Source organism: Pongo abelii, chromosome 16, assembly GCF_028885655.2.
Source record: "Pongo abelii isolate AG06213 chromosome 16, NHGRI_mPonAbe1-v2.0_pri, whole genome shotgun sequence".
Lineage (NCBI taxonomy): Eukaryota > Metazoa > Chordata > Mammalia > Primates > Hominidae > Pongo > Pongo abelii.
In genome coordinates this window covers 51,247,597-51,260,300 of record NC_072001.2, presented here as the reverse complement: position 1 = coordinate 51,260,300, position 12,704 = coordinate 51,247,597, and the positions used below count along the sequence as shown (strand labels likewise).

The 12,704-nt window shown below is 39.9% G+C and overlaps 1 protein-coding gene across 3 annotated transcripts; it reads right to left on the bottom strand.

Annotated features, from left to right (window-relative positions):
• Window positions 1-298: 298 nt before the first annotated feature.
• DUT (deoxyuridine triphosphatase) lies at window positions 299-11,814 on the bottom strand. Of its 3 annotated transcripts, none has more exons than XM_063716644.1 (7): window positions 11,636-11,814; window positions 10,426-10,564; window positions 8,314-8,405; window positions 6,735-6,779; window positions 1,481-1,555; window positions 1,261-1,331; window positions 299-829 (listed from the first exon to the last, which is right to left on the bottom strand). In XM_063716644.1, the coding sequence occupies exons 1-7, from the start codon at window positions 11,658-11,660 to the stop codon at window positions 773-775; spliced, it is 504 nt and encodes a 167-aa protein (XP_063572714.1). In that variant the 5' UTR covers window positions 11,661-11,814; the 3' UTR covers window positions 299-772. The 3 variants fall into 3 exon arrangements, with proteins under 3 accessions (XP_063572714.1, XP_003778493.2, XP_002825465.1); XM_003778445.5 differs by having other exon boundaries at window positions 11,348-11,800; XM_002825419.5 differs by lacking the exon at window positions 11,636-11,814 and adding an exon at window positions 11,032-11,427.
• Window positions 11,815-12,704: the final 890 nt, after the last annotated feature.

Genomic DNA, 12,704 nt, shown 5'->3' with positions numbered 1-12,704 from the left:
ATGGCATATTTTCTTGATTACAGCCTATTGCTACTTCACTGAGGGAAAACTCATAACTACAACTAGTACAATTTGCCTGATGACATGAAATTCAAGGGAACAAACCTAAAGTAACAAATCCCCAAGTTACATGTCTTTCACAAACATACCTCTACCCAGTCAATAGAGGATTTATCAAAAGAAAGATTAATAGTGGAAAAATAAACTGAGGATCCTTTTCTCACCCTCATCACAAAGAATCTTAAGATTAAAAAGAAGTTTTTAGACTAGTGAAGAGAAGGGAAGAACAAGGAATACCTTTAATCTCTCCTTTTCATTTTTATTTTAGTTCAGCTTATGCAAGACTTTGTACCTTGTGAAAGAATTTGTTTACTGAATAAAAAATATTGCTTAATATTTAAAGCAATTAAAGCAAAATAAGTTGCTGAAGGGGGATCATTTTGAGTTAAATACAGGCTTTTTTTTTAAATCTGTAATTGATGTACATTTGATTTTAAGAAGACACTGTTTACATCAGGTCACCACAAAGGAGATTTACATACAACCATCAATTGCAGAAAAACAAAGTTTCTTTTTGATCCAAACACAAAGAAAAACTTTTTTTTAATGATCTTTTCCTTGATCATAAAAAAAAGTAAAAAATGCAGTACTGTTAGAAGGTAAACCTAGTAAGTTTACAGCAGTGCAAAACACCAAAACGCTTTAAGCAAAAACTTTTTTTTTTTTTTAAGAAAAAGGTAAGACTTCTCGTTTTCTGTTCTTGGCATAAATTTTAATTCTTTCCAGTGGAACCAAAACCTCCTGAACCCCTTTCGGTGTCATCCAAGGCCTGAAAGATAGAAAGGTAGTAAGCTTCACAGTTTTTTTAAGAGCCTCTTTCAGTTTTCCTCTCTAGCTCCTAAGAAAAATACAGCCAGAATTCTACTCTTGCTGTATCATCTTTTCAAAAGGGAGATTACAGAAAATTAAATTCTAAAAAGCTCCATAAATTAGAATATTGGATAACTTTAAAAAATTCTAATAAAATATTAGAAGTTCACAGTATGTTTAAATAACTTATTATCCAAAGTAATACTACATAATAGCTACATGAAAAACATTTAAAGAAATTCTAAAACTAGTATTTTAAATTTGCGTAAAATAAGTTTAGTCATATATACTATTTAGTTACAAACAGCATATTAAATTCTCAAGATTATATATATTTCTTCACTTAAGATGTTATATTACTTATTCTCTATCATCCTTTATAATACTTACTTGAACTTCTTCTATTTCTGGATAAAAAATCCGTTCGCAAATGAGCTGTGCAATTCGGTCACCTTTTTTGACTTCAAAGAAAGAATAGTTTATTACTGATGTTACTGGCACATTCGCCACATCCTGTCTTATTCAATGAGAATTAAAGGAGTCAATATTAATTTACACATACATGACTGAAAATTCACTAAAATTATGTGAATGTATATATTTAACATACCTTCAAACTTTTCTTTGCCAAAATTAAACAGTACAACACCAACATTTCCTCTATAATCTTCATCTATGACACCAGCTAGAGAAAAGAAAAATAATATTATCTCAATTTTTGCTGTCGGAATACTAGAGGTATAAGATTATCTCACAATCATTATCATGTAGCTCTGAGATTTGTATTCTTACAACTGAATAAGTGAATCTTGCCCTGGTACTATGTAAAGCCTCAAAACCAAGAAATGACATTACTAAAATACAAATAAAAATTTAGAAAACAGGTCCTAATTTTCCAACCTGTCACTCTTTATCAAATGGCGACCATTTCCTATTTTAAGCTGGCAGTAGCAATGGCCATCTCCAACCTACTGTCTACCCACGGCACACTTGCCAAAAAGACTAGGAGAAAATTACGATTTGGGTTTTAAAGGTTTTTCCTGGTATCAGCTTCCCGCTAATACCCAGATTGAAATACGATTGAGTCATAAATAAAAATGTCAAAAAGCCTAAAGCTCTGCAGTGGAGTAAATCAACGCTGACATTGTTAAGCAGCAGTCTTGCAAATATTAGAACATTTCATTTTTACACTAAAAATGAAGCTGAATTTTTCAGTTCATAATCTTCCTCTCCTTTTAATCTGAACCACCATCCTTTCTTAGAGCATGATTTCTCAGAAGACAGTAGCACATAGGCTTCATGAGTACAACTTTATATGTGTAATTAATACTTGAGATTATGAACACAGGGGGAGAAGATCTTTGCAGGGGAGACTTGAGCCAGGTCCCTGCCATAGCCCAGAGAGTTATACTTACCAGACTTGCTAGCATTTATCTTTGAGCCAATAATTTAAAATATTTCCATAAACATAAGCACAGATAATACAGGTGCACCGGGCCTTTTCATTTTTTTATATTGATAAATAATTCACAAAGCATACAATTTATCCATTTAAAGTGTTACAATTCCACAGTTCATAGTGTATCAGAGTTGGCCAACTATCGTCACAGTCAATTATAGCACATTTACATTACCCTCCCTCCAAAAATCCCCTACCTTATTAGCAGTCACTCCCCTTCCTCCTCCCACCCCCAATTTCCTGCTATACATGTTAATTCTTTCTCCTCAGTTTGTGAAAGGCTGGATAAGACTCACGTGAATCTAACTGAATACAGCTCCATGTCACATCTTACTTGTTATTAATACTCTACCCAAAACAAAAGCCCTGATGAAGGAAAAAATATGGAAATAAAAATAATCCTGTGTTCAGCTCAATGGGCAGTAATGCTATTTGCGCATACTCCTCATTATTTGAAAGCTGAGAAAACAGACAAAAAAACCCCAAAGCATACCCACCCCCCATTTTTTAAGAACATGGGTAATTTCTAAGCATAGCCTTTCAATTTTCTCATATAACGAAGGGAAAAAAGCAAACCCTTAGGTCCACCACAGGGAAAAATATTCAGCAAAAACAACATTTTAGATTTTCCGAATGGATTACAACATACGTTTAAATGAACCCCTGTGCTTTATGAATGAATTACTAGGGACAAGTGAATCTGAATTTAAGCACTTCTTAAAAGGTTCCTGATGCAACACTTTTACAAGAAGAGTGAGTATAAAACTGGGCAGAAAAGCAGCAAAGGCAGTTCATCTCCTGTCGGGCCTGAAGGAAACAATCAATTATTGAACTTGACCAATTCCAACACCAAACCCTGCTTTATTTCTTCACTGTCAGTTGACCATTAATTTAGACCTTAATATTTATGAAAAAATTTGATATCAAGATGAAACCAGCTGTTTTCCACATTATCTGTATGGAAAAAATTTTGACTGCAGGGACAATTTAAATTAGATTTAATGAAGAAATCCCTCAACATAGCATGTTGTTCCACGCTAGAAAAAATGGCCACAATAGGATAGAGAACTTCCATGCTGGGAGATTTTGAGGTACAAGCTAATAATTCATCTATCTTGAATGAGTTAGAGAAAGACATGGACTGACTTCTGAACTATTGTTTCTACTTTATTCAAAAATTTTTAAATAACCAAAACAATACAAATAAAGTAAAAGCTTATAATATTCTCTTACCCTCCCTGAGATAGCTAATGTTACAGAAATATATCTTACATACTACTTTATTTTTTTCTATTTATCCTTTGAGATTAATATATGTAAATGTTAGCCATTCTTTTTAGATACAAGATATGGAAATATGGGATCTCTCTCTCTTTCTCTTTCTTTTTTTGGCAGGGTCTCACTCTTATAGCCCAGGCAGGAGTATAGTGTTATGATCACAACTCACTATAGCCTCAACCTCAAGTGATTCTCCCACCTCAGCCTCCAGGTGCACAGGCACCACCACACCTGGCTAATTTTTGTATTTCTTGTAGAGAGAAAGTATCCCTATGTTGCTCAAATGAGCCTCAAACTCCTGGGCTCAAGCAATCTGCCTGTCTCAGCCTCCCAAAGTGCTGGGATTACAGGCATGAGCCACAACGCCCAACCTGTACCACTGTTTCTATGTAACTATTCTCTTACATAATATCAGACACAGGCTGCTTTTACATTTTGCTATAATAAATGAAGCAGCCCTTTAAATATATCCTTGTACATTAATGCTGTTTATTTTCATCAAATAGGTTGCAAAAAAGGTGTAGCCATTCAAACTTCCATCAGCAATATTTGAGAATGCCCATTTCCAAAATCCTTGCCAATATTCGATGGCAACAATCTCTTACATTCTGGCCAATATGATGAGTACAAAATGGCTATCTCATTGCCTTACTTTTCATTCCCTGATGACTAGTGAGGCTGGATTTTTTTCCTCCCGTTTGTTGGACATTTGCGTGTCCTTGTCTATATTTTGTGTATGTTTTTTTCTCATTTGTTCTTTTTCATATAAGTTGCAAATATTTGCTTGTTGGCTTTATAGTATCTTCTAACATACAAAAACACTCCCTTTTTGAAAGGCCTCTGCTACCTATCTGTAAAGTAGTCCTATCAGAACTACTCAAATGATTGGGTGTCTTGAATTCTGCAGAGATAGGTGATCTTTATGCTTGGGCAACGAAAATGTGAAAAACCTTTAAGTGACTAAAAGAAATTAAGAAGTTTGAAGTCAATTCAAATGTATGGCAGAAAAAAAGGCCCTCAATAGTTTTTTTTAGCATGAATGCTGACGGTATAAAAATTTCAGTAGTTCCAAATTCATTTACCACCCAATTGCCATTCGACCTTCAAGAAAAGCCTTCTCTGCCTACAGGATATAAGTATCAGGGATATTTCTCCTCAGAGAAAGCAGAAAGTATCTTGAAGTTATCACTGGAAAAATCATGCATTGGAACTGGCAGAGTGATTAACTGACTTCAGGCAAAAGTTTTACTGTGTCAAGAGTTTGGCATGTCATTTGTTGGAAACCTTTTTTAGTGAAAAACTATCCACACCTACCAGATGTGAATTCTGAACAGAATCCTGAATGCTCAACTTTTCCCTTTGACCCTTATTTACAGCCTGGGATTTCTAACAACATCTCTCTTCAGAAATAAAGACTGCTGCCAACTATGATAAACTTGTGCCTAAGGGAGACTGTTAAGATTCTCTGCATCCAAGAACACACCACAATGTAATTTTATGAATAACACCATACCAACCACCAGGAAACTAACTTTCCATTCTTTTACATGAATTTTTTTTCCAGAAAGTTGTTTTAAACAGAGCAAAAATTAGTAACAAAGTCGAATAAAAGAAAAAGTTTCCACATAAAAACAATCTGTGAAGTCCCTAAGGACAGAAATTATATCTCACAGAATCTAATATGTGCCAAGTACTATATTACGTATTTCATACACATTATCATTTAATCCTCCTACCTCTAGAGGCAGGCACACTAATTTCCATTGTAAAATGAGGAAACAGGCTCAGAAAGGTTAAGTAATAACTAGTTAGTGACAGAGCTGGGACCTACATCCAGTTGTTATTCCAAAGCTCCCGTTCCTTGCACAATCATTTGAAACTTCATTGAAAATATATACAATCATTTATATCCTTAAGTTACAGTCCCAAATGACCACAGTTGACCTTGTAAAAGCATTTTTGAACATCGGGCATAACTTACAGAGCCCAAGGAATCCTCAACCCAAGAGTGGGCTGTCAATGTCCATCCTGCTATGTAAAACTCAGCTCCCCTTTAGTCCCTAAAGGGTGTACTTTTGGGGTCCTGTCTTGTCCCACAGCACCACCTAGTGACACTATGGAGAGACACCACACCCACCAAATGTTAGACTAAGGAGCAGGTCTAGGATAGCCAGGTTTCATTAAGTGCTTACTTAGCCCTTGCAGTGGCACATAAAAGTGAGCTAATTCTGGATGTGTTTAGTTGGTGAGGGGGATGCAGCAGGGTAATCTCCACAATTAATTGCAGTGGAAAGAACAAGGGGGTTGGAATCACACAGAGACTCCAGTTTTTACCACATATCCATGTAGGCTCATTTCTAAGCCAGTTTTCCTGATCTGTTAAAAAACCTCCATAAAGTAGCTCTGTAAAAACGGGGGGAGGAGGAGATCTAGCACACCTACTTATGTGGGGCCAAGATATCTTGTTAAGTGAAAGATTCACTACTGATAGGATAAAGGGTCAATATGTAGGGACCACATAAGTGGGGTCTGAATCCCAGTTGGAGCAGACCTGAAACAAGGAAACCACATCAGGAAAGTAGGAATTTCCTTACAATAAGAAGAGTAGCTCTGTATCAAGGGTAGTTAGCAGAGGACACTGAGGGTTCTTCATGAAAGTTACCACATGAGGTAGGGTTAACTTTGAGAAACATGAGAAAGGCATTATTATAAGGGAAACAGGTAACAGAGGACTGTCTTGACAAATTTAGAGAAAAGTGTTTTCTCTCCTGACTTCAGGGAAAGATTTTCTTCTTATATTTTGCTAAAGACAGATAGCTCTCTTATGAAGAAAATTCTTACAAGATAGACTTGTGTTTTCTAGAACTTTTGTTGCTTAATTACTTATTATATCATTAAATCTGTCATTATTAATAATTAGGTAATAATTATTTTAAAAATTAAGTTTGTAGTTAAGCAAAATATAATTGCTTAAAATAACCACAAAGCTTTCCTCCTATTATAACAAGCTTTCCTCTAATCATTTTCTTTTCTTAAAAATAAAATCTGTCATTTGAATATTACCTTTTAAACAAAGACAAAGTAAATACTTGCAAACATTTACAGAATAAAAAAGGAAATATATTACCTCCTACATCAATAAAGTGTTTTGCAGCCAAGCCTGACCGTGGAGCTAAAAAACAAAAAAGGAGACATTGGTTATTTTAAGGAAGAAGGGCTGTATCAGAGATAACTGATGCAATTTAAGCATGTCATTCTCTTCACCCATAATATCTGTATCTTCATCTTAACTTTAGCACATGGTTTTGAATTAAAGAATATATATTCATCATACTGTATTACCAAAGTTGGAAAGACTAGTTTAGAAAAATTCCACAAGGTTTTCATTCAAAACTAACTTAAACCACTCCCATGTGACTTCAGTCAGAATTTGTGGTGCTGCAGACAGGGCAGAAGGACTGCTAGAATGAGCTGAAAGGTGAGCAAGCGGGAACAACTGTAGGCTGCTCTTTCAAGAAGTTAAGCCTCAAAGGGGAAGAAAGAGAAGTATGGCCAGCAGGAACACACTACTGAGGAAGAAGACTTTGGTTTTAAGATGGGACACCACAACATGTACAATGTAGATGGGAAGGGAAAGGAAAAGGAAGGGAGAGGGAAACAAACCTAACCAAAGAGTAGCAGAGCATAGCCTACAACTTGGGACCCCACTATTCATGATTCAGATGCCAAAAGACATGCCTGTAGGAAACACATGAACCAGAGTAAGATAAATGGGCTAATATCAGTTAAGTAAAAATGCCAAAAACTAAGTCTCAATGATTCAATGCTAGTATACTTTTTAATCCTAAAAAACGAAAAAAATAAAAAGCTAAGGTTACACCTTATTATTGCAGACTCAAGCATCAGGCCTATAATTAATTATCCTAACTTCCAGTATTTTATTTTAGAATAATTTAAATCAGGCACTTTGTCAATAATGCTGCCTCTTTCTGTACTAACCTTTATTTCACTCCATCTCCTGCCCCTTCCCCTGAAAAAATTCTAAAAAATGCAGTCAATGATGCTCAAGAGATGAGATGAGAGCCCATCTTGTTATCTTTTAAGGGCTGAAGTACTGGCAGTTTCCCCACTCATGGCTAATAAGATAATGCCAGTCTAGCTCCTTTCCCTGGAGGAGGGCGTCACAGCTCCATTGCCTCCTTTATGTTTACTCTGAAGTTAGTCAAAAAGAACTTACGCTCTTGCAAAGAACTATCTGTTAACAACTGATCCGCTCCAGAAAAATCAAACCTGTTGACGTGTACTCCATTTTGTCCTAGCTCCTCCCAGTGCCTCTGCAACACTGAAGAGTATCCCTTACCCTAACCCCATGACCAAACAAGAAAAGGTTAAGTAGGCTTACACATTCCGGAACCAACAGGTCAGAAGTTTTACTCTCATAATATAAAATGCCATGTTCTGAGAACAGCCTTCTAGGCCAATGTGAGCCTAAAAGCGCCAGTGAGGAAGGAGAAAAATAAAAGAGTCAAAAAGAGGCAAAGCAGAGATGTAAATAAAGCCTTTCAAAGAGTGCATTTGCTATTACAAATGGTGCTTCTTTTAGGACACAGCCCAAGCAATATTGCCTGATTACCCCAAATGAAACATGAAGAATCTATCACAAAGGAGAACTTGACAAATAGTTACCTGTTTCTTAAATGACTTACCCACTCTTCCATAACACCCAGAAGGGAGGGCTATCTGAATGTCCGTTTTCACAACAGCTTTCTCCATAGGTAGTATTGTGTAATCATAGGCACTAAGAAAATATTGAAAGAAAATAACTGCAAATCTATTTATAAAATTGTTTTTATATTTTCTTTGTGACCAAGCATACAAAATTGCTTTCAGTGTATTTAATGAATTAATGCAACTTTAGTTTCTAAAATCAACCTTGCTATGATGAATTACCAATTCATCTTAAAAGTTTATGAAGAAGGTAGAGGTAGCTATTTTATTATTAAAAAGACAGCTTTAGATAAAATAGTTCTCCATGAATATTTTTGGTGGTGTGAAGAGATGTCAACATTGTAAATGTTTGCCCCTGAACAAAAGTTTATTGGGAAACTGAGGTACTTAGCGTGAAAGGGCAGAAAGGCAAACTTTCAAAAGCTGTATGCTTTACAACCATAGTTTGAAAAGGAAAAAAATGAAGAAAGAACAAAGAAAAAAAGGCCAAATACTACTAATACTACTAGCTATCATTGATTAAGCCTTTACTATGTGCCAGGCACAGTTCTAATTGGTTTACATATATTAACCCATTTTATTCTCACAATCATCTGTGTGATTAGGGAAAATCTGCAGAAGGAAAGGAGAAAATGGGTGGACAAAATAAGAGATAAAGAACTGTGTTGTATCTGTCAGGCAGGGCTTGGTAGTTTACCAAGCTTAGGCTATGAATTTCCTGGCTGAGGAAAAGAGCTGATCACTGTGAACAGCCCCTGGAGATGGACCTTGCTAGGAACAGAATTCCTCTAAGGTCCACGTAGCAAATGCTGCTACTCTTGATATTACTGTGGCCCTCTCCTGGGCAGAAATTTAAGAGATTTTACAATGAGCAGAACCGGAAGTTTACTTTGGAGACCTTAATTAACTCTAGTAAAGCAGTACTATACTTCCCCTTCTTTCACTGAAATCCCTCTTTAAACAGTTAAGCCCTAATTTATTACAGATCCATTATTTCCATGTCAATTTCAGTATACACAAAGTCACCTGTGTTTATTAGGAGTCTACTTAAGGTATCTTAAATCAAAGACTCCCCTAGGACTCAAGAAAGCGCTCCAAAATATACTTTGGAAAGGTCTAGTCAAGCTATATCACTCTACTTTTATTCATCAAAATTAAGAGACTGTAGTTTTTCCAGCTACAATTGTCCATACCTACTTTCCTTTTCCTTTCTTTTCTGTTGCTAACATCATGCACTACTTTCTCTTCTCCTGGGCTTAGACCAATAGTTCTCATGTTTGAATTACCTGAGATACTTTAAAATAAATCCCAATGCTTGGGATTTAATATAAACTCTCCTTCCCTCTCAGCATTACTTTTCTCCTACCTTAATGGTTCTAAGAACTGGGCACAGTAGTCAGATAGAAAAAAAAAAAAAAAAAGCCCAAAATTCGGGATAAAAAATTCTATCATCATCAAGCCTCTGGGGAAATCAATTCAGCTCTTCACAAACTCCCGCCTATGTAAAAAATAACACCTATCTAGTTAAGGATTGTTGTGAGGACTAAATACAACAGCATACGGAAAGTTTTTAGTACAGGTAAAACGTGCTGTAGAGATGAAAGTGTGGTAGATTACAGGCAGCTCTGCCTTTCGTATTCGGATGCCTTCTCAAATTCCGCCCTGGGGCCGGATGAATGTATAGGAAATAACTTTTTAAGGCAGATGCGTCTTCATTCATCCTCCTTAGGTATTTTCACGCCCACATCTAGGCTCTCACCTTGGTTTTTCTATTGAGCACAGCATCAGCCTCAGGCCACTCGAAAGCCACCATGGGCCTTCCTCTCTATCTTCTATGTAGCAAGGGCACAATAAACGTTGCAAAGTAACGCCTTGCTAGACACTGTATAGCTATTTTACTTATTCTGCAGTCTTTGCCCAAATCTCTATTTAATTTATGCCAAAGATGAAAGCTAAAATTTTAAACATGAAAAAGGCAGAAATCCTATTTATAGCTTGTGTGTTCCTGTAAGCTCTTCGGTGACTGTTTCTAGCTGTGGCAGCGGACGGACGGCCCCTCCCAGCCTCCTCGCCGGCAGGTCCCCGCTCACCTGTACAGGTCGTAGCCCGCGGCGCGCGCGGAGCCCCGGGTGGGGGCCGTGGCGTGCTCGGAGAGCCGGGCAAAGCGGAGCTGCATGCCGCCCTCCTCCGCAGGCCGGGCCCGCTTACTGGGTGAAATGGTGGGTGTCTCTTCAGAGCAGGGCATGGCAGAGCCAGAAGGCGAGCGAGGAGACCGCCCGGAGAACAGGAGAGCGCACGATGAGTGGCGCCGCAGGGAACCCGCCAAAACCTAAGTTCCTCGCCAGCTCCGCCCCACCCACCGCCCCCTCCGGGACGAGTCCACAGTTCTGGCTGAGAGGGGAGGCGGGATTCACATTTTGGGTTAGAAGCCCTTCTGGAAAGCAGGTTTGGGATGGGAAACTACTGGGTCCCAGTCAACTTTCCACATTCAGCGCGTGGGGCCAACGTTAAGGGGGAGCTTCTGGGGCGTCGCCCTCACACACTAGAAAGCCGCCCCCTCGCCAGGGGACCCTAATGGACCACACCCCCCCGCCCCGCGCGCAGAAGGACCGCTCGCCACCCTACTTCCCCCACCGCCTCAAGCCGCGAGGTTTTCTTTCTGGACGGCCGGAGCCCCTCGCCCGCCACGTTCCTACCCGGCCCCGGCGCCGGGCATCCCCCCGCCTTAGGAAGCTCGCCCTTCCAGCCAGCGGCCCCGACTGTACTGGCTCCGCGGCAGCCTCGGCTCAGGCGGCCAGCGCTGGACAGCGGCCGGGGAATCCCGTGCTGCGCGGCGCGGCCGAGGGGCTGGCCTGGCCCGGAGAGTACCGCGGCCTCGGCCCTCTGCCGTGCGCCTCGCGCGTTTTGCATCGCTGAGCGAAGCAGAGACGGAAAGAAATGGTAGCAGAGCGCGGGGCGAGGGCAGAGGGGAGTCATTTCCCCCCGAGTTTGGGCTGGTTGGGTCCTCGGCACCTCCGGACGTGCGCCAGGCTTCCACCCTGAAGACGCGCGCGTCCCGGGAACATGACCTCGGAAGCAGTCGCAGCCGCCGCCGGACGAGGGGCGTGGAGAGGCGGTGCCCCGGCCGCCCAGGGATGGCGCAGGCCCAGGAGCCCCAGGAAGACGGCGCCCTTGGCGTCTTGAGTCTTGCTGCCGCCTCTGGCTGCCTAGGCCTCTTGCTCTCGCTCTTCTTGTTTGCTCTGGCCCCCATTTTTCCGAGAGTGTACGCCAGGCCCGGGCCCTGCTCCTGGACTGACTTACTTGGGGCGGCACCGCCCGCAGCCATGACTCCCGGGCTCTGAGCTCAGCGGCGCCCTAAGCGCCGGAACCGCATCTCGGCGCCGGTGACAGTTACTGCGCCCGGGGCCGCTCCCCAAGCTGTGGGCAAGACACCGCGCCCGATTTCCTTTCAGCACCGAGTGTCAGACGTTGTAGTGTTTATTCGACCGGAGGCAGGGAGGGCGCTACTATCCTATCACAGGTTTGGGATAACCCAACAGAAACGCAGCGGGAACCCCTTGGCTAGGAGTCGAACAAGGATCCCGGGTCGTGGTGGTATAGTTTACAGTGGGGGATAAAGTGGTAACTTTCTAGATAGTTGTTAATAATTTTTTCTGAGCTGCAAGTATCTCGTTATTTCTCACAAAAATCTAAGAGCTGAATTGAATGGTTTTGAATTTTCAAAATTAAAAAAGCTGTGGGGCAGTTTTAAAGTATTATTGGGGAAGTTTTACATTCGTTGCTATGCCTTTCCATACAGGCCCCACCTTTTCGGTCTCCTTAACTGGTTCCTCTTCATTGTTGGAATTCCTTTGCATGAGGCTATGGAATATACACTACCTTCTCTGGACGTTAACTATTAGCTACACCTTGAGAACTCCCAAATTTATGCCTTTAGCAACACGATCCGAGCCCTGCAACTTTTTGACCTCATTTTGAGCCAACATTATTTTGCTCCCTTATTTTGCTGAAGTACTTACTCCAGTTATTTACTTAAAATGTTCACATGAGAGACATATTATTTGATTCCTTGCTTGTACTAAGATGTTATGATTGTAGTGACTTCATTTTCCTAGACCCAGATAAAAGTCTCGCTTCATTCATGAAACTTTTTACAATCAGTAGTGACCTCTGCCCCATCTTATCTTTTAACACTTACTATATCATTCATTAGTCGTTAGCCATATACTCTCATTGTGTAATCTTCTGATGTATATGCGTTTTATCTCTCACATGAATTACAGTCATAAACCTTTATGAATTCTTCAAAGCACCTACTTCAGTGTTTACACAAAAGTTACTTGTTTGGCTTATTACAATATCTAACACC

Excerpts from the sequence above, each read along its gene's own strand:
- DUT (XM_003778445.5), bottom strand. The coding sequence starts at position 11,660 with ATGGCTGCGGGCGGTGCCGCCCCAAGTAAGTCAGTCCAGGAGCAGGGC. Across the intron at positions 10,565-11,347 it reads AGCCTGGCGCACGTCCGGAG|AGACACCCACCATTTCACCC; the intron begins GTGCCGAGGACC and ends CCTGCTCTGAAG. Across the intron at positions 8,406-10,425 it reads GCGGGCTACGACCTGTACAG|TGCCTATGATTACACAATAC; the intron begins GTGAGCGGGGAC and ends ATATTTTCTTAG.